Source organism: Platalea leucorodia, assembly GCF_965183815.1.
Source record: "Platalea leucorodia genome assembly, chromosome: 3".
NCBI classification, from domain to species: domain Eukaryota; kingdom Metazoa; phylum Chordata; class Aves; order Pelecaniformes; family Threskiornithidae; genus Platalea; species Platalea leucorodia.
The window spans coordinates 59,189,339-59,214,629 of record NC_138825.1 but is presented as its reverse complement, the minus strand read 5'-3'; the positions used below and the strand labels follow the sequence as shown (position 1 = coordinate 59,214,629).

At 40.1% G+C, this 25,291-nt stretch overlaps 1 protein-coding gene across 1 annotated transcript in view; it reads left to right on the top strand.

Annotated features, from left to right (window-relative positions):
* Positions 1-8,004: 8,004 nt before the first annotated feature.
* NOX3 (NADPH oxidase 3) overlaps positions 8,005-25,291 on the top strand; it is a gene marked incomplete at both ends in the record, with an annotated part of 39,178 nt that continues 21,891 nt past the window's right edge. Inside the window, 6 exons of the mRNA XM_082305677.1 lie at positions 8,005-8,049; positions 8,717-8,812; positions 9,015-9,125; positions 10,970-11,054; positions 19,639-19,784; positions 22,848-23,029. Coding sequence (XP_082161803.1) covers positions 8,005-8,049; positions 8,717-8,812; positions 9,015-9,125; positions 10,970-11,054; positions 19,639-19,784; positions 22,848-23,029 — 665 coding nt within the window. The remainder of the gene's footprint in view (positions 8,050-8,716; positions 8,813-9,014; positions 9,126-10,969; positions 11,055-19,638; positions 19,785-22,847; positions 23,030-25,291) is intronic.

Below are 25,291 nucleotides of genomic sequence, written 5' to 3'. Positions count from 1 at the left end.
GAAACCTTTGCTCACAAGGGTACTATTGCTTAGACTATGAAAATACTGTTTAAATGTCTGTCATCCTCCCACTTTGTCTTTATTCATTGTTTCTTCACCTCTTCTTGGTGTATTTAATCTTTATTCTAGCCCCCTGCCTATGCCTCTTCATGGCCTCTTCTCACAACAGAGAGATACTTTATCGACAGTGCCACCGGCTTATTTGAATTTAAGGTAATGGAAGCAAATAACATTTTAGTGGCACAGAAATGAGTCCAGAACACTTACAGCTTATGCTTTTATATATTGCTGTACTGCAGTGTTAAAAATGATGGCCTGTAATTACCTTAAAATACAATTTCCACTTTGAATATGCTAGCAAATGCTTTCTACTAGGTGAACTCTTAGCTCTTGACCTCTGTTCTTGCGCGCAGTTGTGAATAGCCATCTGGAAAGGTTGTACGTATTGCTGCTCTTCCTGCATGTGCATATGATTACTGACACCAAGGAGTACATAGGACTGACCTTTTAATGCTCCTATGCTGGGAAAACTGTATTTCATTTTTAATTTAATATGGAATAGGATTTAATAATCTAAGAATGAATTTGGGAAGGAATATAAAGTCTAAATGAGGAGAAATCATTCACTGAAAACCCTTCAGATAACATACAGTTTTATCAACTCTGATAATTTTACTACTATGCAAATGAGGAATTTGCACGGTGATGTGTTTTTTGGAAAAATGATTTGTGACACACAGTCTTAAAAACATACCTATATACAAGTCCTTATATTAATTTAATGAAAGTCTTTATTCATATCATTGCTACTCATTTTAAGGGTATATGAAGTCACTTAAATACCTATGTTTCCTTCTTATCATTGTTTTTGGTGTACCCAGTGAAAGAATTTAAGACTGCATCAACCAAATTCCACTGAAAATATTCAATCTAGCACTCCAAAACATTTCATCCTCATAAAAATGGACTGCTAATGGGATCACAAAGTTCTCAATAAGAGCCAGAAATAAAATCAGACTAATCTAATAACTTCTTCATGAAAATTTTAACAAAAGACAAATTAATTTAGTTAAATTAAGTATGCTCATAGTCTAGGGTAAGAAATTTCAGAATGCTCCATTCACTTTGTTCTAGTAAACTATGTGGAAATCACAGACATCACAGAATGTCTGAGGTTGGAAAAGACCACTGGAGATCACCCAGTCCAACCTCCCTGCTCAGAGCTGGGTCATCTACACCAGGCTGCTTGGGGCTGTGTCCAGATGGGTTTTGAATATTTCCAAGGAGGGAGACTTCATACCCTCTTTGGGCAACCTGTGCCAGTCACCCTCACAGTAAGAAAGTGTTTCCTGATGTTCAGACAGAACCTGCTGTGTTTCAGTTTGTGCCCATGCCCCTGGTCCTGTCACTGGGCACCACTGGGAAGAGTCTGGCTCCATCTTCTTTGGACCTTCCCATCGGGTATTTATGCACATTGATAAGATCCTCCTGAGTCTGCTCTTCTCCCACATGAACAGTCCCTCACCTTGTCCCCTCATGAAAGATGCTCCAGTCCCTTAATCATCTTCGTGGCCTTGACTCAACTCATTCCAGTAAGTACGTATCTTTCGTGTACTGGGTAACCCAGCAGTGGACCCAGGACTCCAGATGTGTCTCACCAGCACTGAGTGGAGGGAAAGGATTGCCTCCCTTGACCTGGTGGCAACGTGCTTTCCTAATGTAGCCCAGGAGGCTGTTGGCCTTCTTTGCCATAAGGGTGCATTGCTGGCTCATGGTTAGCATGTTGTCCACCATGACCCCCAGGGTCTTCCCTATAGAGCTGTTTTCCAGCAGTCAGCCCCCATCTTGTACTGGTGTCTGGGCTTACTCCTGCCCAGATGCAGGACTTGGCATTTCACCCTGTTGAACTTACTGGATTCCTGTCAGTTCATTTTTTCCACCTGCTCAACACCAAACCTGTCATCTCATCATAGAAGGCTATCAGGTTGGTTAATCATACTTTCCTCTTTGTAAGGCCATGCTGACTGCTCCCAAATACCTTCTTGTCCTTCAGGTGTCTGGAAACGGTTTCCAGGAAGATTCGGTCCATCACCTTCCTAGGGATTGAGCTGAGGCTGACCACTTCAGCTTCCCCAGATCCTCCTTCTTGCTCTTTTTGAAGACAAGAGTACACTTGCTTTCTTCCAGTCCTCAAGAGGCTCCCCCAGCTGTCACGACCTTTCAAAGATGATTGAGAGTGGCCTCACAGTGACACCATCCAGGTCAGCACTCATGGGTGTGTCCTATCAGGTCCCACGGATTTGTGTATATCCAGTTTGTTTAAATGTTCCCTAATCTGATCCTCCTCTACCAAAGGTACATCTTCCTTGCTCCAGACTTTGCTGCTTGCCTCAGTGGCCTGGAATAACTGAAGGTCAGTCTTACCAGCAAAGACTGAGATGAAAAAGGCACTGAGTACCTCAGCTTTGCCATGTCCTTTGTCACCAGGTCCTGCCTCTGCTCTGGTCAGTCCTGGAGAGCATGGAGAGGATTATGTATGTGCAGTAGTGTAGGGGAATGGTTTGTGTGCTGATGTGGAACCTGAACAACGCTTTTATACCCGTATTGAATCTCTCTCAGTAAGTTCTCCATTGTGCTGGCAATGCCCTGGCTCTGAGGGAGGTGAAAAGCCAGCTCACAGCCATCTTCCCCCTCTGTCACCTCACCTGCCAGGGCACAGCCTTCGCTTCCCTGTTATCGTGGGTAATACTGGGCCTGGCAGAACCTGCTCCCATAAAGGGGATCCTGTGAGCACAGTCCTGCAAAAAAGTGTCACAGATTGAGGAGCAGTGGATTTAGTAGTGGCACCGGGTACAGGAGATGAAGAGCTGGAAGGAGGCCAGCTGATGCACAACTTGCTTGTGCTGTATTAGGAACATATGAGACAGGGCCAGATGAAAAATATCTCATCTATTATGGGATTTTCCAGCTCTGGCAACACAGAGAAAACATCATGGATGCTACTGTTATCCCTTTTTCCTCCTGTTCCTTGTTCTTCCCATTTCTCAGCTCATCTTTAACCTGTTTTCCACAGCTTGCTACCTACGAAACAGATAAAAGGTAAACTCATCTGGGTAACCTGTGGACAAGATTTCAGCTTCTTTGAGGGGTTGTTTTGTTTTATTAAGCTGGAAAAGAGCTCATGTGGGAAAACCAGCATTTTGCACATATAATTAGGAAGGTAGGATACTCTATTTCTGGACATGCACAGTCAAGAGCTGGGAGATTTTGGCACTTACTGACACAAATAGCTTTTGAACATCTGAAATTGCTCCCTATTATATTTTGATTACAGTGTGAGCATGGTAATAAAGGAATCCCTTGAGAGAGAAAAGATTTGGATTCAAATATTAATAGCATTTGGCTAGGAACTGATTATCTCCCAAGCTAGAGCTGCTAGGTTTCCCATTGACAAACCTTTCTGCTGGCTTGTGGAAAGAATCAGAGTTGGGGCTGCCCCCTGCAAATAGCATGCCAGGCCCTGCTTCAGGCAGAAACAACAGTTGTTCCCACACTGGTCAGTGACAATCTCACTTTTAGCCTCCAGCGTGACTTTTGATTTTGATCCCAGACCCTCTGCGTTTCATTGTTCTTTTGACTCCTTTTCTTGACTCCTGTAGGCATTGCTGGTGTACGCTGCAATTCCAGATCCTGGCACTGCCCGTCCATTGAGATATCCCTGATACCAGCATCAGGTCTGCTAACACAGGGAAAGGAACTGTTTTATTACACTGGCTTGTGGAGTTCAAGAGGAGCTGGACCTACAACCAAAAGACTTATCTTCTTTTTAAAGGAGTTCTGAAACGTCATTCTGCTTTTCTGGACAGAGACAGAAGTCTTTCTCTCCATTGTGTGCCTTGTGAGCAACGACTGGGTTTGTGGACATAGTCAATACTTGCTATACCATTGCTAATTCTGCCAGCTGCATCACAAGTGTTTTGATAACTGCATGATTTTTTTTTGTTGTCTGGGGCCAAGACTTTTAATATTTTATTAAAAGATAAACACATTGTTACTGAAAAAAAGTTGTAAATGAGAAGCCAGATGCCCTTGAAGTCTCAAAACTCAGTCAGCACTCTCCCCCAAACTGCACACTCTTTTTTTGCATTTCATAAATTTTAGAACAACCTGATGATTTTTGAATATTTTGCACTAACAAGGCTGATATTACATTAGTCTTTCAGAGCTTTAGGGATTTTTTGAATGTTCTCAAACTGCAAAACAGTTCCCCCATCCATAATGTGAGTACAGTCCATAAAAAAAATCGACTAACATTAATGAGGTAGTTAAATAAAAAAAAAACACTATAAGAAAATCACTAAAAATTATGTAGCTGTTTTTCTACTACTAGTCACTCAGCCACTGTTTATAGAAATTCAATAAGTTTCTTTTACAAAGCTAGAATCAGAGCATTGAAGAACAACCAAAGCTGAACCTTGGCCTCTGTTCCTTCAGAATTGTCTTTAAAAGAAAAAAAGAAAAAAAAAAGGAAAAGGTTTGCACTCTAATCAGCTTCAGCAGCTTCTCTCTCCACAAAAGTTGAATGGTTTATCAAATATATTGTGCAGCTTCTTCATCCATTCAACAGAGACAAATCTGCCTCTCACTTCTTAAACATTATTGGGAAACGTTATGTAGAAATAATGTAAAAACACAGCAGTGCCACCATTTTGTACAGTCTAATACAAAGTGTACACTCTGAGATAGTCAGCAATTAAATGGCTGTCAGATGGTCTGCAAAAGCACTCTGATCCTCTGGATCACTTGTTTACCTATATCCATCTCTATATGTAGCATAGTGAAGCTTATCAAGTTCATCCAGGTTACTAACAGACATAAAGTCAAGCACACAGGAAAACTAGGAAAGGGCTAGGGCAGAGTTCAGAGTCAACTGAAATGATTTTGCCTTTGAGAAACAAGGCATGCATATCTAATAGTAGAATTAGGATAGCCTAGCAAAATGAAATATCCATAGGTATATGTATACAGTCTCATGCTAATAATTAATTTGTCTTGTAAAGGGTAAGCACTGTTGAAAGTACTTTGAAAAAATTACTAACAACCTCGGATAGAGGTTGCTGTCAAATAGAATAGAACTAACTGCGATTGAGATCTGTAGCAGTAATTGATATAAACATTGACATTAATGCTGAGATACTTACATGGAAGAATTCAGCACCTCATAAACCTCTTTCCATGCAAAAACTGACCTTTTAAGCTAATGACAGAGTTGCCTGTCCCTTGCATGGGAACTCAGCATGCCCATCACTGCTTTTCCCCCAACTGCCAGAACAAATCTCTTTTCATCCTTATTCTATATCCTTTTTAGGACAGTTGCAGCTCATGATAATGATAAAACAATAACAAAATGGAATACAGTTAGTTCTTTAATCAATAAAATGTCTTTTCCTGAGTCTTGTCTGAATAGTTTGTGCTAGAAATTGGCTGAGATCACTGCAAATCAGTATAATAAAATGATGATGACCAGTTCCTTTGTAGAAAATGAAGCAATAAAGAGCTTTTGTGCTAGCTTTATGTTTTTATTGATAGATTCCATACTACAGACCACACACATTACCATTATATATTAGAAAAAAACTAGCTGTTTCAACAGACAAAAAATAAAGTGCAGTTGATTCATCGGCTCCTTTAAGAGGACTGGCATCTGGACCACATGCACTTCAAAGTCAAATGCTGTACTGAGATGTGCTGCTTTGAAGTACAGCTGCTGATCCAGACAAATTTTGGAGCCTAAACTAGCATATGAATCTGCTGTACTCTGAAAAAAATCTATTTCAGATGCCAGTTTTGACTCATTTTAGAAAATTGCTGTCTGGATCGGCTGAACTTCAAAGGAGAACATCGCAGTGCAGCATTTCCCTTTGAAGTGCAGCTAATCCAGATAGTGGGTTTTCTCTCCCCCCTTTTTTTTAAGTAGTTAAAATTGGCATCTGACCTTACCAGTATTTCTCCTCACCCTCTGCACATTCTTTTTCCCTTCTCCCTTATTTCCTCTTCTTTTGACCTCTCTGAAAAATACAGCAATACTCACTATCTTGTTAGCTCCTGCATTACCAAAGCTACTATAAAGAGGGTGGTTGTGGGAATAGCCTACATCAAGTCACATAATGGACAGTGGCCAATTACTGCACATGGCTTGTCATAAAGTTTGTTAATAAATAATGCTTAATTTTACAATCCAAGAAAAATAAAACTCAAAATAAATCCCTTGTAAATGCTTGTATTCAGAGTATTCATAACCATGTTTCCATGGTTCTGCTAACTCATATTAATGGTCATTAGCACTGGTTTAAAAAGTAGCTGATCTTAATAGCATTTCAACTTTTAAGCTATTTTGTCACAGTAAGGTCTCCTTTGCAGCCAAGTCAGGAAGGCCTTAAGAAAATGGTTTTACTGGGGAAGGATCGAAATTACCACAGGCAGAGTTTGCCAAGGGTAAATGCAGCACGCTCACCAGGACAGGACTAAAGAGGAGCTAAGACTTGGTCAGCTAGGAGGAAATTCCTGCAGTGGAGTTGACCATGTTTCAAAGCAATCTCTTCCTTACCCCAGTTGTTGCCAGTTCCATGATGTAAGGGAGGCCAAGGGGAAGGGGTTTCCCTCTGGAGAAGTGCAGAAAAGTCAATAAATTATTCTTCTCTCTTAGTAAAGGCAAATCAGCAAATGTGCTCTTCATGTTAACTATAATCATGGTGCTGGCTGCTCAAATAACCACCTACTAAAGAAAAGTCTTGAACAGACTAACAGCATTCTCTGTTACATTGGCCTGTCAAAAAGTTTTTGCTGAGAGGTACTGAATCCTGCTGACTCATTTTTGCAGATGGCTCATTAGATCCTCGCAAGAGTAAACCTCCCAGGAGAAGGAAGTAGGCTGAACAGCCCTCACAACAAACCCAGAGGAACAGGAACATCTGGTTTTATAAATAAAAACAAATCCTGAAAAAAAATGGGTAAGCTCTAGCACTGGACAGTGTTTGTGGACTGTATTTGGAAGAGGCTTATATTTCCTGAGTACCTGCAGTCCTGCCAAAGCAACGTCATTTTGCAGACAAAATGCGGGAGCAGGGTCCGGAGCACATGGAGCACCACAGCACCAGCTCAAGCCCCATGCACAAGTAAGGGACATGGTTTTTCCTAACCCCTCTGTGCTCAGACCTCTGAAATTCGCATCCTCTCCTCACCTCACGGGTCACGGGCGAAGGCACCTGACGTTTGTGAAGCTTGACAGAGGAGCCCAGGAGGAAATTAATTGTTACTTCTCTCCTCTTAGCAGGGAGGGAAGGAAGTAGGATTCGTGTCCTTACACTGAACAATGTAAATAGGTGAAAGAGAAAGTAACCGCTTATTTTATGACTGCAGCCACATGAATGAAAAACTATAATGCATTTTAACATTGTCATAATCTATAGTCACAAGAAATCCAGACAAACGTTAGAGGGACACCCTTTATACTGACAATTCCCAACTTCTGACTGAGTGACTTTGCCACTCCCAAGATCTTTTAGCAATGCTCCCATCTTATACACACATAAGGGATGCTCCCATTTGCTACTAAATTAAAAGACAAATCATGAAGAAATGTCGCACTCTGCTCAAACTGCAATGACAAAGCAAAAACACCCACCCAAATACATGCTAGTACAAGAGGACAATTTAATGACAGCATCTCTCATTTGCTGAGAAATAACTCTGGAGAGAGAAAGGACTGGACAATGACCAGCATTTTATTTACACAGGTCATGAGACATGTCACTTGGGTGATCTGTTCTTGTCAGGCAGTCCTTAATTAGAAAATTCCTAGAGAGAGCTCCTGCTCCCACTAGGTGCTTATTAAAATCTAAAGACAAAAGGAGTTAGTAGAAAAGCCTGAGGAATGGACGGAGAACTCAGGTTACACTGGAAGGCAAGAGTCAGCTGCTGCTAGCATAGGGAGAGGCACTCAGGATGGGATGCTGGATTTTGAATGAAAAACTCTCAGTGCTGTTATTAGTGAGTATTTTTAGCATTAAAAAAATCTAATTGGATATATATAAATATTTTAAGCTTGTTTAAAAGACATTTTATGGTTTGCTTACAGTAATACTCCCAAGCTTAATGTAAAACTTGCTATAAAATATTCAGCAGCCTTTTTATAACTAGTCTTAAAAACAATTTAAAGTCTTACTGTTTTATTTTTAATTATTTTTAAGTCCATGTACTTTAGTCCTCAGATAAAGGGAACAGGGGTTTGCAATTGTAATTGAAATTATATTCTGAATTATTTTCAGAGGCTTTGGTGAATTGAGTATGGGGAGCAGAGAAAGGAATTTCCTCAGCTCCTAACTCCCTCCATTTCTGGAATTCTTTAATTTTAGCTTTTATTGCCTTTTTAGATACCAGGCTAAGCCCTGTGTTTAAGATCAAGTTTACCATCACACAGTAAATGTCATCTATATCCTCCACTGGGAATGTGGGGATACGACTGTAATCCTGCATTTGCTAAAAGAGTCTCATTCCAGCAGGCATTTGTGATTTCTATCATCTCTGATCAAGAACTGCATTGCACACTGATTCTGAAGTATCTCTCAGATACTTTTAAAACTATAACCATAATCAGTTTTATATGCATTAAAAAATACTGTAAGCATCACTAATCTGTAGCCTGTCTGCTTTGTAGCTGGTGTGGCTGGGACTGAATTTCTATTTGTTTATTGATACCTTCCACTGGTATGAAGACGAAGATGCTTACATTTATACACGGATTATGCTGGGAGTAAGTACGAGTTTGATTGTTAAAGGGCTCCACAAGAAGAATGTATGCATAGTCTGATTTTATTTACATCCTTCATAATATTTTTGATACTTCAACAGTAGTTTTCCCATATAAGAGTATTATGTTGATATAGTATTTTCTTTCTTTTGCGCTTCCTATACCAAGCTTGTAATTTAATTTCTTTGTACTGTTATATGCACAGTCAACCCTGGCTTGGGCAAGAGCTTCTGCAACGTGCCTTAATTTTAACTGCATGCTAATCCTGTTACCAGTCAGTAGAAACCTTATTTCATTCTTAAGAGGAGCAAGCATTGTAAGTACCATTTCTCAAATAGCCATATTATCTTCCCTTTTTTATTTCCGTGGTTCAGCAGTATTATCCATATCAAACATTTTCCAAGGAACTTTAATTTTTGATAGAGAAGTCTGTACACTATTGCCTAGTTATTACCATTTAAATTGTCAGTATTCATGACTGAAGAGAAACAAATGGCTTGTTTAACAGAGTGCTCTAAATGCAACACTGATTTTAGCAGCTGCAACATAGCATGGTGTCATGAAGTGAAAAGCGAAGAGCTACAAAAAAGGGACGTAGTAATGCAACTTGGCCAAATGGAGAAAATACGTATCCATCATGTGTATCCTGTGTAGCTGCAAAGTGAAAATTGGAGAGAGAAAATGTAGCGATAGATAAAAGTGTCATAAGGATAATAAGGAACATGTTTAAACCCTTCTGTCTGAGTGGACATCATTCAGGTCTTCCTTTCTTGTAAACATGTGTTTTCGTAATGGAGTGGTCATCTGCTCAGAGGCATTTACATATAACGTCAGCATCACGCATAGGAAGTACTTACTTAAGGTTTTAGCTCTACTAGCTATAGCTTCAACTTGCAGTGAATTATTATAGTCAGAGCAATTCCAATACCACATGTTTGGGTAAAAAATCACTGATCACTTCATGACTCCGAGAACAGGAATTCAGAAATTGTAACATTAATTTATTTTATTTTAAGCTGGTTCTCATCTCAGTTCTGCCCTTTTTTTTTCTTCAGAGTTGGAGCTATTTTTCAAGCAGTCTTTAGGTTGGGACTCAATACTGTTTTATAATTGCTTGACTCCAGGAGCTGAGCATTTAAGAAAAAAAAGTCTTGTTGGACTTCTGAATCAGTTTGTGAGTTAACTTAAAATACATGCATGCACACTTAGATGCTGAGTAAGAACTTAGAGAACTGGAACTCTTTCTTCTCACAGATAATCAATATTTTGCTCATCTGGACAATATGCTGCTCTTGAGGAGCATGGTACGGAGCAACTTGACTGGCTCTAGCACGGTCAGCACAGGGCTGGATCCAGTGACTCTCCAAGGAGGTGTTGTGTCTTGGCACTGCACCCTGCGATGCTCCACATTTTTGGAAGATTTATTAGCTGGGAAACAACGTGGATAAATGCTAGGATCTTTGGCATGGCACCGTGCCAGGTCAAGCAAGCAATCCAGACACCCACAACACCATTCAGAGACTGAATTAGGTCCATGAGGGCTGTCTAAGTTCCAGCAGAGTGTGTTAGTTTTGGCTCACCGCAGCCCGCCCCGCCCCCAGGCTGGCTCTGCGCAGAGGCACCCAGCTGGCCACGAGCACACCACCATCGAGCACTTCCAATAATGGGAAGATGGCTCAGTAATACATAAGTGTGCAGCCACCTGAGGTCTAGACAGCCTCACCCTCCTGGGGTGTTCATTTCATGAAAGCAGCGAAGATGTTTTCATTGCAAGCTGGCTTTGCCAGCCGTTCAGCTGTGTTCATGCAGCTAAACCTCAGCTTGCAAAGCAGTGGTGGCCCAGCCTGATGTCCTTATACCAGCAAGTGAGCTAATCACCAGCCCAGGTAAACCACTCACAAATCACAGCTAAATGTAGCAGAGTTTTATCAAACCTGGTTTTGAGCTTCTACATAGGCTGAATAGCTTAAGAAATCCTGGCGTGTCACTATGCCGAAAACAGTTACCTGAGCCCCAAAGTTAAGTCTAACCCAAAACTTCCACTGAATTCCTTCAACATTCCATTTTTAAATGTACTGAACTCCTCTTTTCTCCTCTCCAAAATGTAAGTTGTAAATAGTAATAGGAATGATATAAAACAAGTTCTGCTTTTTCACCAAGTGCTGTGGAGGAGCACTGAGGAGACAGCTTGACAAAAACATCGCATTTCACAAGATGGTTGCCTATGGAATAGCTGTAAATGCAAGTAAGCTTTTTTTTTTTTCCCTTCTTTGCCTTTGAACTGTTTTGAATTTCACAGTGATTCTGCCTAATGCTGTAATCCCCATCAGCTCTGAGACGTGCTATTTTAGTGCAATCATTTGGTGGCTGCAGCTTTAAATAGGTGTAGGAGTCCCATCTGATTAACCATTTGTAACCTTTTTTGCTTGAGATAAGTTTGACTGTTAAGTCAATAAACTTGCAACCTGGATAGTAACTACTAGCTGCTGTTTAGTTAATGTGACCAACTTGTGTGCTCTTAACATTTAGTTTAAATAACTTTCATTAAATCCCTGAGAGTAGATGTTTGGGGAGATGACACAGCATTACAGTCTGATTTCCCAAGGAAATGATGCTTATGAGTCACGCTGCTCATCTATCCACCGCTACATCTTCTTCAATAATTTTTCAACCAGGCAATAAATGTAATCTGAATTTAAGACAAGCAGCTGTCTCAAAAACATTAAATTCCTATTTTTTTTTTTTTTAAATAGGTGATGAGTACAGGGAACTAATGCCCCCCTTGAGGGAAAAACTTCATCTTGAGATCAAATGTTTTCTGTTCTGCTGGTCCTAGTGACTTACTGAGCTATAGGTGTTCATTCGCCTGGCTGGGAAGAAGACATAGCACCTTCCTGATCTGCAAGTGGTTAAAGGACCTGGAGAAGACTAAAACGTGTAGGAATTCAGAAGACATGAGGGGAACAGAAGATAGCATGGGGAAGAGGGATGTGCAGGGAAGGAAGAATGAAAGGCAATATGAGGAAGGACGTAAGCGCATAGCGATGGAGAGGTATCTGGGCCAGAGAGTTCTCTTAGAAAACATGAAGGAGACACAGGAGTAAATCAGGGTTATTTGCAAGCATAAGACATTGCAGGGTAACAGTTCTACCCCCAGGCTGCCAGGGTGGATCCTGGTCCCAATATTTTTTTCAGTCTACATGAGGGAGCTGCTTTTGCGTGTATAGTCTGTTAATGTCCCCATGCAGTGAGACAAGAATATGAAGTCAGGATTGCCATCAGGAATCAATAGCTAAAATTTGTCCTTTGTATGTAGCGCTAAAGAATTCAGAGGGGAAGGCTGGGGGATGAGAACGTGCATCTTATAGTGTATTATGATGATTTACTTATCTGTCATGTCCATTCATTTATCAGAGTTCAGTTTCAGCATAAAGCAGATTCCCACAGAATGCAACATTGCTTCTTTAATTAACAAATCAACCCAGGAATGTAAATTAACCAACTTCTACTTCGTGTATAATTTGTCATGCTCCAAAAAGAAAGGAAAACTGCACAGTCAAACCTTTTATGTTTTTGGTTTTTACATTCATATAAAAATGTTTGCTAGTGCATTAAGGTGGACAGTTTGGGAAGTGCAAGTCTATCAGAAAAGTGATTACTTTATGGCTTCAGTAATTCCAAGGAAAAAGACACAGGAGCTGATGTGAAATGACAGAAAGCACCAGTATTTAATTCTGTCACTCTCTAGGGAGGAAAAGAAGGTTCATTCTTGGGTTGTTATTTGTGTTGGGTTTTTTTCCAAAACATAAAATGGACAAATAGTTGATGAGATATTTGAAGAAGAAAGCAAAATACAAGGAAGTCTAATGAACAAAATATGACAACTTATGAACTCATGCTTCCCTAACAGACAAGTGAGAAACAACTATCATATTTGGGAAAACACGACATCACTGTATAGTCAGACTTGGGTAAAGAATGGCCAGAAACTCAGTTGCCTGAAATTAAATTTCAAATTCATTAAAAAAATACAATCTACAGCACATATTGTGACAGAAAAGCAATGTTTCAGAGTAAAGACATACCCACAAGTATACTGAGTCCCTTTTTATAAAATCTAAGTGTTAAAATGATGTGTAAATAGATGCCATTTTCCTCTCAACTGACACATAATTTATCCAAGTACTACCTATATTGCCTTTTGTAACACAAAAGCATAGTCAACTCCTATTAGTCTATTGCAATTTAGTAATTCTTAGTTAAATGAATGTTCTCCCCTGTATGATCAATAGTCTAAATGTGGCAGCAAGAAGTTAAACCAATTTGCAGATCAGATCAGTAAGCTTAGCCTCACAATATAAAATTGTAGACGCCTTTATTATTAAAGTAACATGTATTCATCTCATCTTGCCAGGTGGTGTTATTCCAGCATGTTTATTTAATAGCGTGCTAAAAATAGTCAGTGCAACATTAGTATTGTCTGGCTTCTAACAGGCAGCCAGCTCAGCTGAGGTGCGCGTGGCCTTGGAAAAAGTACATCTGTACCTTTAATTTTTCATCAGCTCTAATACAAATTCAAGAGCGGGCTTTAATTGGTCAGGTCATAAAGGGATATAATTAGAGACTAGTGGAAGAGGGAAGTTGGAGGAAAGAGAGAGAGTAAACAATGCTATCTATAATCAAGGGCATCATTGAAAATTCAGTAAAGGGAATTCTGCTTAGTTTGGCTTCCTGTGTTCTGCATGCCTGTCTGTGATAAGAGCTGTCTGGGAGTTATTCACCCACTAATAAATCTTCCTTATACACCCGTAACGCTGCTAGAATAAAATCATAGTTTCATGCACTCTTATTTTGATCAGTGCAAATCATTCTATGCTTTCTAAGGCAAAAGACACTTTTCAGTTGAGAGGCAGTTGTCTGAAACCTAAAGATATCTACACAAGATAGTAAATAACATTTTGTACATCTCATCCCAATACAATTACTGTGTTGTTTTTACCCTCTTAAGAAAGTACATTCATACATTTTCTGAAGTGGGGAGTGTTGAAGGGGATTCTTTCTTTTTTTTTTCCACTTTGTCGTACGGTGCGTATTTTGAAGAACAAACTGCTTCTGGTGTTGTTTTGTTGTTTGCAGAAAGGGTATATAGATATATTGCTCCAACAGTCTTTGAATTATGATATGAATAAAGCTTAAGCAATTAAGGGAAAGTAGGGGAAGGACGGTGAGGTTCTTTGTAGTTAGGCTGTTTGAAATGGTGGTTCCTGCTCCTTAAAAATTCCAGCAGTGCGATTTTCTTTAAAAACATGCAAAATGCAGACAGAAGTATAGCGATGCCTGTTGTGTTTGGCATCTGACAAGCACTGAAAAATCTATAGCTAAAAACACTAGAAAACCTTTCCTTTTTCAACCACATTTTGGTAGTGATGGCTATGTGAAGGACTTTGGTGATCTGAGTCACATTTTTGTGTAAGTGATGAAGTTTTCAGGGAAGCAGACACTCATCTTCAAAAGAGGTTTAGCTGGTATCTCAGTGTTGTACTTCCAGAAATTACAGAAAACCAAATTTCCATTAAACTGCTTTTTTTTTAGTCAGATTGTTTAAATCCAGACTTAGTGCAAGTACTAGGAAGGAAACTACGTTAAATTAAAGATTATAAGCTTCCAGCTAGGATAAAAAATGGTCCAAGTCATGCTCTTCTTTGATGTTTATAACCATTCTAAAAAAAAAAAAAAAAACTGATGCAAGTATGTGTGTGGTCACTGTTGTTGTAATTTTTACATAACCTGCACTTTTTTAGTCCACAAAGACAGCATGAAGCTGAATTAAGGGTTCTGTGTAACTACAAATGGCACAAGGCGGTGGGTGGCAAAAGAACCCAGGCTTGGTCGGGGACAGAATTCCCCGTGCCCGGGTTAGCTGCTTGCAAAGCCACTCTCTTCACTGTGGGCAGAAAGGCCATGATTTGACCCTTTGATTTTATCATGATGGCTTGGTTAACCAAAACATTTAACTGCTAGCAGCAAGCTCCAATTTGATTATTATCCTGTACAGGCATGCAGAAAAAGATTCTTGTCCTCAGATAAACACATGCAATTTCTGTTTAGTTCAATGAGAGTTGTGCATGCTTCACTGAAGGCACAATTGGCTGAATAAGACTGGCTAAATTGACGAGACTTTCAAGATAATTTAATTACATCTCTTTGTATTTAATAATATGTACAGTAAACACCATGCTCTAATAGCAACCCTTTTCCTCCCTCCCTCTTTCCAATAAAAACTTTTATTTGATCTCAGAGGTGGACTAGATAGAACATTTCGGGTTCAAACACAAATTAATGTATGTTAAGTGCTTCAGAGGTTCCAGATGTTGTTAAAAACAACAGTCAAAATCCTTCAGTCTTCATGCACAGTTATAAAAAAGAACTTTGTTTAAAAGATTGCATGATTTATTCCGTACTTTATATTTGATCATGCAGAATGAGGAAAAAATTGAACTGAAAATGCTGAGATGTACTACCTTAAACTTTGCCCTCATGATTAACTTATCTAAGTGGTGCCGGGAAAAAAACCCCACTGTTGTAAGCTCAGATTTCAGAAATCTGCATATTAATTTTGGAATTGCTTAGTAAATTCTATACACTGCAGATGCAAAGACCTTCAGAAAATGCACTTTAGGGATGTAAAATATTTTAGCTAATGGCAATGTATCCAGTGCCAGACTTTTTAGTCTGCTACAACTATTGTACATTAAATGAACCACACTGAAAATGGAATTAGATCTTTGCATTACTCTCACCATCCAGCTATAATTCATTTTTAGATTGCATCATTTTTTCCTAGCAGCACACAAAAAACCATCACAAGTATTAATTTAATAACACTTCAGGCAATATTTAAGATCATGGGAGACTCAGGTAAACCAACATATTCAGTACATCATTAGTTTGAATGTTAATATTTTCCAGTGTATCATTATACTCTGTACATTAACAGCTACCACAGAATAGCTTGCAGAAAAAAAACCTCTCCTGTTCATTCTGCAAGTCTTCTACACTTGTAGTATCCTCTACCTGTTAGATGAAAGCTGGAGGGAATGTCACCCAGAAGGGAAGATATGGTAAATCCCAAAGAAGAAGGTATGATGATGTTTCCATTGACACTAACACTTAGAGTAAAGCAGAACCATATGCAGACGGACAAAACAGTGTCCTTTAATAGCCTGCAGAAAAATCTTACTAGGTTAAGTTGCAGAAAGCGGATCTTTTCTTCCAGGGAAAAGTTGCAACATGACTACTCTTCATTAAACCTTAGGCTTGAGACCTTCTTGGGAAGCTATATCTATTCAACCCAGTTTTTTTTCTGTTCAAGGCCAGAAATATTCTGTTAGGAAATGTGGACGTCTGTCTGTTTGGAAAAAAATACCACCTCATTTCACTCTCAACACTCGGCATATACCAGATAGCACTAGGTTTCCTGTCACTGCTGACATGACTGGAATTTGTACAAATCATGTACAATCCTGCACTTTGAGGAAAGTGCAAGATTTTGTAGCCTTCTAAACAGCAGAAATGTCATCATTTCACATGAAGACTTCACAATCTGCAGTATCACTTTTTTAAAAATCTATGTGTTTTGAAGGTGAGAGAAAATGTGTTATGCTACGAACACAGACGCAAATCTCCACCTCTAGTCAATGTTGCTATTTTAAGTGAGCAAGGATAGTCCAAAACCTGCAGTTTATAGGCTGCAGGGAACCCTTGGTAAACCCACACTATGGATCACAACTGTGTGAAACTCACGTGGTCCCAAGGCTATGGTGACAATTACATCATATCAGAGTTATAAAGAGCATCCTGCAGGTATAGAGGACAAGAGACACAAGTACTATTACTGGTTGTACCAGTAATCACTAGCAGATGCCAAGATATAACTGCTCAGTAGAAGTCCACTCAGAGATTCATTGTCAAGGCTTTCCATCCTTTGAAAGTTTTCTCTCCTCTTTCCCTTAGTCCTGTATTGGACTACATGCAGCGTGTAACTCCATAACCTACCGCAGGCAGCAGTCCATTACCTTGCACTCCCGTCCTGCGAGTGAGCTCTTTCAGATGTCAGACAAATCAGGTCCTCATCAAGTAATGACTTGGTTCCCTTCCAGCTGGATCTGATAACATCCTTACCAGGCCAAAACATCTGTTCTGAAAGGAGCCCCTTGTAGGAACAGTTCCCCTCCTTCCCGCTCAGCACTTAAAAGTGCTGTTACACTTAAATACATAAACAGTGTTTATATACTGCTTATACATCAGTTGTATGCTGGGGAACAGATTGCCACAGCCCCCACACAGCTGCCACCTAAGCTCTGCAGCTCAGAGCCTCTCAGGCTTTTGGGTTTTGACGGTCTGAATCCACACATCTCACTCGCTGCTTGTGGTCTAGTGTAACCTTCCTTCCAGTGTCCTGGTGCCGCCGAGGTGCTGGGAGCACCCTCTCATGTGCAAGCTCCGGGGAACGTCTCCTGCCTGATGCTGGCCAGGTTGTTTCACATGCAGCACCTAATCCATAACAACGTACACAGGACATGCCGGGTCACTGAGTCCAATACCCTCTAATGCTCACAGTCACGTCATATACGCTATTTCATAAAATGACCAATCTTCAGCCGAAAGCTGCTTAGATTGCTTGATCCCATTATCCAATTTATTGAAAGGTTATTTTAGAGTCTCATTCCTTTGATGGCTTGAATCTGTCTTCTAATTTCCAGACTCGTTTTATCTCTGTGCAGTTCGTACCCATTTGGATTCAGTCTCCATTCTGCTGAAGCTATTCCAGCTTGTATAAATAACTTATACAAAAGATTCAGAAAAAATGGGACCTTGATTTTGCAGTTTGGGTGCTCAGGATATTCATTTGGGATGCCTGTGTCAATAACTATTTGATTATTTTTATTAAGGGTTTCAGGAGACAGCTCACAAGACAATAACCAGTCAGCCCAGTGACTAGGACGTGTGATTTGGTTCAAAGCGCTACTTTAAATTGAATGTAACAAGGTTTTTAAAATAGGTCTTTCATCTCCCAGTGAGCATCTAAGCATGGGGCAATGAGGCGAAATAGGTATTAGGGAGTGGTGGTGGGGAGTCCCTACGCTAACATTATGTTTGGAACGAAGTGCAACCTGACAGTCAACCAACCACAGCACATCTGCTCCTCTAGAAGGTTCACCTCAGAAGAACAGAGTGAAAATAACCTCTCTCCAGCCTGGACACATGGGCTAACCTACTGTTGGGGGAAAGTGCAGTCTTCTACCTTTTTGCACTGGCTGCTTTAAGCACTGCCATGGCCAGCATCCCACCTTAACTTCTAGTCCCATGCCCACAGCTCTCCCCAGGTGCTGCAAAGGAGCTGGACTCTGGCACATGGAGTGAGGGAGCTCACTAAGTCGATAGGCACCCAAAAGACTTAGCAATACTGAAGTCCTTATGTATTTAATCCTGTGTTTTCATCTGTGATTACACAGTGGCTAGCACAGTAAGAAATTACTTTTGTACAAATAGTTGCAATTAAAAAAAGTGGAAAAAAAAGAAAGAAGAAAGAGCAAAGAAGAAAGAAGGAATAAGAAAGAAGAAAGAAGGAGGAAGAAGAAAAGAGAGAAGAGAGAAGAGAAGAGAAGAGAGAAGAGGGAAGAGGGAAGAGAGAAGAGAAAAAAAGAGAAAAAAAGAAAAAGGAATAAAAGAATCTTCTATTGAGAGAATATTGTTCAGGGAAGCAGATTATATTTGGTTTCCTACAAATACTGCCTTTTAGAAAGGTTTCTTAAATGGTGAGGGACAGGAACAGACACACACTGAAGGAGAGATGATAATGGGAAGCTAATTATAAAATCTAGAAATAGCATATCCTAATAGCTCTACTGTAAACATATAATTGTTTTTCATTGTCATTTTTTCATCCTTTGGTGTTTAATAGTTTGCATTAATTACAACTTTCCTGTAATGGATTTGAGAATCTCTCATATTAAAAACTGAAACTCTGCACCTAGCATGACTATGACTTTATCTATGTCAGCCAATAACAAAACCAACTCTTTCCTTTTTCCCCCTTTTGAAATTACCATCTTTCCACTCAGGAGAAGAATTACAGGGGAGTTCTTCACTCTAAGGCATTTTTCTAAACTGACCATTTCATATAGCTTTTGGGAGCAGGCCAGAAGTAGAAGTGATATATGATGCTCAGGGCAAATCAGATCTAACAGTGTGGTTCAGACTTCTCCCTTAAAATCACAGTTTCTGCGGCTTCCCCAGCTCCACCTGCATAAAGTAATGCTATAGCCACTTGCTAATAGGGTACAGATTTTGGATGCATCTCTTAAATATCCCTGGTGCAAGTTGCAAACTGGTCTATGCCTAAAATGGAATAGTTAGTGTCCTGCGTAGCAATATTAGACCATGGCACATCCTAGTATATTAATTAAAAAAATAGGGATTTTAATCAGTTTACCTCATTTTGAACAACTTAAAATCAGAGGCAAACACCTTTATATCATCTCTCAAGAGGTCCTCCTTTGATGACACTGAAGACTGCAGGGCATTTAACTGTAAACATGGGAGGTGACCCTGGACCTGTTCCTCTCCTCTCCAATGTGAAGCAGTTGCTTCATATTAGACATGTATTTGATAAAATTTTCCTTTTATTGTCAGCTTAACCTATGCAAAGCTCTCAATTTATGCCCAAGCTTTTCAAATAGCTCATAGTGTGCTTAATGAAGTTCCTTCTGGCACTGTGGACATGTAAAGTGCGTCTGTAATTTCACACCACTCTTTCTCTCATGCAGCCATCCATATTGTTGCCCACTTGATCAACATTGAGCGGTATCATACCAGCCAGTCAAAGGAAGCTGGGGAGTTACGGAATAAACTTTCTGGCCTTGGCAAGAGCCCAAATGAAAGCTACTTGAACCCAATCAGGACCTATGAAACGGTAAGCTGTCACTTTTTGGTTTTCCTCATCTAAAAAGTTTTCCTCTGTGGATTCTATTGTCGGTAAAAATGTATTTCAAAGCCTTTTAACCAGAGCGAGAAGGTGCTGCCAAAGGTTAACCTCAATTTCAGCTGAAAACACTTACTCAGAGCTGCAATTTTCAGGTTACTAAGCTCAAAGAAGTGTCTACAGTATTTTAATTAGTTCGTCAGGAGACAGTTGAGGGCAGGGGGATAAGGAACATTGTGAATAGCAGACAATGAAATGAACCTGCAAAGAATTTTAAAAAAACTAAAACAAACTATCATTATATGGAACAAACACAACTTCTTTCCAGAAAGAAAAAAAACACAGTATCACATAACAACATTTCTTTCAGAGTTGCTATTTGTCTCTCCCCATGGTTGCGCAGTATCTTCCCAGTCTGGGGGTTGATCCTGCCCTGTACCATGTCAGGTGTGGCTGCCCAGGGAAGAGCACGTGCAAAACCACCCCGAGGGTTGCTGCATAGAGGAGTCACTGCACTGGGAAGCTCGTCCTGGTGTGTGTTCTTCAGAGACAAGCAGGACTATGTGCACCTCAGCCTTGCAAATAAATGGTTCTGCTTGCTTTGGGGAAGAAAAGTGACTGTGTCTCCTCTCCGCTTCCTTGGCTATCTCAAAACAGCATGGGTAGAGAAGCTATTCTTTATAATAAAGAAAAACAGATCCTTTCTGCAACACATGCATGTAAAACATGCAAAAATTAATCAGCTTTTTTCCTTATTCCATCATACTATACATCACATAGATGTTATTTCTTTCCTTATGGACACTGTTGTATACTCTTGTGTACTCCAGGGTTGAAATGGCCCTGGTGAGACTCCCACACATACTGTTTCTGCTCTTTAGAAGTTTCCCACATAGTCAGCATGCAAAAAAGGCTGCACGAACATGGTGTGGGGCTCTTTCAGTCAGTGGTGTGCTCCACTGAAACAAAGTGAGATGATGGCTGGACGACCATCAGTAGGATTCGATACTACTTTTCAGTTACAAGGCATTTTGTCCTATTTTTTCTCATTCCTTTCCAGTTTAGATAATGCGATTTTTGCATCTTTCAAAACAAACAAGTAAACAATTCCCAAGTTTGAACAAAACCAAGTAAATGAATGGTCTCCATGGTGTGAACACAAAAGTCTTGATGTTAGTGTTGACAAAGTAGTTAGGTTTACCAGAACAGGACAGCAAGCGTGGACTAAGCTGCCCGGTTTTTCTGCACACACCATGCCCACTCTCACCACAGGCACATGAGATGTTCCCCAAGAACAGAACAGAGCTCACAGCTGTGAATGGGAACCTACCGTCTTTCAGCATGCATTTTTTTCTCCACTAAGCCTTTCCATGGTGATATAATTGTGAGGCAGGCCTCTAATTAGCATTAAGATCCTAAATACCCTTGAGGAGGAAGGCTAGCATTTTCTGAGATCCTTTCCCAGATTTCTCACAGTAATATGCCCCACAATTACCAGCCGAGATTTTACTCTAACCTCTAATATTTCTATTTGTTTTATCGCCCACTTGTGTCTCAGCAGCTATACTCAGAATTAATAAATTATGAAGGAAAACGAATCAAAGATTGCTTCTAACTTCAGAGAAGAAAGTTCTGAGAGCAACAATTCAGGTGTTCTTTTCAGTTTCATCCTACCCCTGTAGTAGCAATGCACTAAGTGTCTTTGACATTTTTTCTTGTTTCATCTCAACATTCAAACTAGCCACTGTAATGGAAATGTTCAAAATATCACCTACATCAATCCTGTTAATATGTAATAGGATCTGAACACACTCTTCACAGGCACCAATTTGAAAATGTACTGTGTGCTGTCAAGTGTGAACATTTGAAAGAATGATTTTATTGTAAAAAGTGACTGTAAAAATGGCATTGTGGAATTTTATCACCTCTAGGATTTCCATATCAAATGAGTGCACTTTCCAAGTACAATATAGGGTTTTTTTCTCCTAGTGTATTAAGCTGTAGAACCAACTCAGGATCCAGAAGGCATGCTGAGCGCCTTCATTCCTGCGCATCAGCACCAGGAAAACAGATATATATGCTTTGCAGGCCAAATGGGGACTTCATTTACACTCTGCTGGCATATTTAGCTTGAGCCTCATCTTGCATGTGAGATTTTTACTGCTGTTCTTCACAATTTGCACTTTATAACTGAGATCAGCATCTGACTGTTGTGTTCAAAATACATCTTCATTCTCACTTCAGTTTATTTTGGTGAGTTTAGACAGATGTAACAGACCTGTGCTGATGTCTGTGAGTCATGAACAAGAAGGAACATGTTCAAGCCCAGAATATTAATGTTTCATCACTGACAAGTATAAAAATGTAAACATAAATGTGTCTTTTAAAAAATAAACCCAAGTATTATCCAAGGAACAAGTAAATGAGATATGCTCTTTAGGTAAATGAGAGCATGCCACTTTTTTACACCATTTCAAGGGCTGCTAAAAACCCACAAACTGAAGTAAAATAAGCACAAAAGAGCCACACACCTTTATGGTTGCAGGTGTCTTAGCGCCTCACTTCATCACCCTCATATGAATAAGCTGTTTTCTAGTCCTGATTCGCTTATTACACTTCTAAGTTTAATCTTCTCATTTCTCTAATAATTTTCCTTTTTTCTGAGACACTTTAACATAAGCAAAATAGATAAAAGTACTAATGAGACTGTCTAATTTCCTCCTTTCAATTCCTGAAACAAGTAAGTGGCAGCAAACATTTACACATCTGTCTGAGTGGAAGTAGAACAGAGGGATGTTTTTCCATGCTCTTCTGGGGTGAAATGGAGGTTTGCCTTGCCTCCATGTCTTGTTCTGGTTTGGTTCCTATGCTGAAAATACATCTTAGATTTTGGCTTCATATGTCATAGCAGCAACAGTAACAATAGTAACAGTAACAGAAGTAGTAACAAAAATTACAATTATAACAACAACAACAACTACTCCTAATACTAATGCAAATACTAATACTAACACTAACACCAATACTAATACTAATAATGTATTCTTATTCTAGAACACAACAGGAGAGGTACTAAACACCATAGCTGGAGTAACTGGAGTTGTGATAACTGTGGCTTTAATTCTGATCATGACTTCATCCACTGAGCTCATCAGAAGGTCATGCTATGAGGTGTTCTGGTATACCCATCACCTCTTTGTGGTTTTCTTTATTGGTTTAATAATCCATGGTATGGGGTAAGTGTCTGCATAAACTACATGGGGTATATGTACACAGTTTGAGATGAAACACGATTCAAATCTATAATCGTTTGCTTTTCTATTAACAAACTGCTGGGATCTTTGCTTGGAGATAGATTGCAAAACGAAAGCATTTTGAAATTAAAACACACCACTTTTCTGAGGACAAAAAGTGTGGTTTAGTTTTTTCAACCACTCTTACAACATCTTACAACCTGCACCTTATCAATGCATCAGTCCAAATGAACTGTCATCCCTGAGAACTGGCGAGACTGCAGATTAGGGATCAGACCTTTGTGGGTTCAAATTAATAAGGGATAGACCTTATGCTCATAGCTCTTGTAAGACATTTTGTGAGAGAGCTTGTACAAGCCTGACAAGCTTTCAGCATGTCAGCTACCTGGCGGTGAATGTCCCTGTGCCCATTCTCCTTTACACCCATAAATGTAAAGTGGTTTTGACCTTCTTTCTTTGTGGGGAGAAGAACCCCAAATTTCCCCACTATAGAGAAATAGGCACTATACTATGAACCAGGTTTAAATGACTATAGTAACAAACAACTCAAGTTTATAGCTAGCCCAGTCAGGTGGCATTTATGGAGAGGGATGACTGCCAGGTTGCTGATTGTCTCCCTGCTCCTCAGCACAAGAGGAAGGTCCATCCTGTTGGTACAGGGCTCCGGTTCTCACACTGAGGGACAGCAGGGTCGGGGGAGCCTTCCTTAGAAGCTCAGGGGCTGATAAATCCCCTGTTGATGCAGAGTGAGAGCAAAAAGGTGCCTACTGCTGAAAACATTTCCATCTTCTGTTTCCAGCTCCATTGACATCTTCTGCTTCTTCTCCTTTGTGTGGTTCCCCCCTTTTCCTTTTCTCATTTCTTTGCAATAGTGTTAATGTGAATCTACAGCAGTACATCTACATTCACATTTTAATTCAGATAGGGAGTGCAGTTTCGATGCAAATCTTATGGTCCTCCTTACCTCCTATGTTTTGGTTCATACCATGGTGCAACCTCAGGCTGCATAGCACAGTGTTTTGGGATGAAACTACACTGACAGGAACACATCTCTGTGTGCCAAGAACTAACATGTGATCAGTTCACGTGATCAAACCAGACCTAGTCCTAAGCCCTAGGTAACCCTCAAACATGTACAGTGCAAGGCCCTCAAGAAAGACTGCTTTGCTCCATAGATCTTTTCCTGCTGACTATCTAACGTACACATGGCCTGGAGCTGTCGTAAAGCTTTTTACATCTAAGGACAGAGTCACTTGGTGTTATCATAATATACTTTTCATGTCTGTTTCGTAAAACGTTCAGATAGTATTGCCCACCATTAAGTTATGTACAGGCCACTACTCTTTGACACAGAGGAACTTCCTAGCCCACAGCAGTGTGAGCTGTTCCCTGGAGGTACATGGCATCACCACGGGGCAGGGAACAGGCCAGTACAATGTTTTGTGGTGTGTTACTTTTCTCACCTCTTTCCTTGCGATTTGAGAGCTGCCACTTTCAGTTTGGCTTTGAGTGTTCCTGAAATTGGCCCAATTAATTAGTCCCAAGTTTCAGAGGCACAGCTGCAAACAAATGCTGTAAACTGTATCCTGGCCTGATTAAAATGGCTCCCTTCCCCTCTCTCTCTGGCAAATCTTTTAGAATCCAATTTCAAACAACTATAATGAACCCTTTAAACCTTCAGCTTTGTAAGCTCCCTCTGCCTAGCCAGCTGATCGACATTCCTCAGCAACAGACTTCCCCAAAAAGGGGACACTTATTTAACAGCCTTATCGATAGCATTCCATGAGCACGCTGCTTGCTCCAGGCTGGGAGTGTGGTGCAACAGAGCAGCTCCCTGCTGCCCCAGCATGTCCCTACCACTACCCCATTTATGAAAAGGAGTCAAAACCCAAGGTTCCATTCACTTCCCACCTCTTTCTCCTTCCCAGGAGATTGAACAAAACTCACTCAAGCCTACGTCCTTTTCTGTCTTTCTGTCTGAGCTGGTGGCAGCCAATGTTACTGCCCTGTAGAAGAAGGCAGCACTTCTTATCTCCTTGTCTCCTGTTAGACTAGTGGGCAGGACAGGCTAACATTGTAGAGCCAAAGTAAGTATGGAAGGGAAAATTCAGAGAAACAGCATGAAATAAACAGGGTTTCCCCATAAAAATCTTCCTTCTCTACCCATAATCAACACCAGCTGAAACCCATTTAAACTGAACAGTCAGGATTGATATGTTTGGGAAAATTCACATCATTAACATT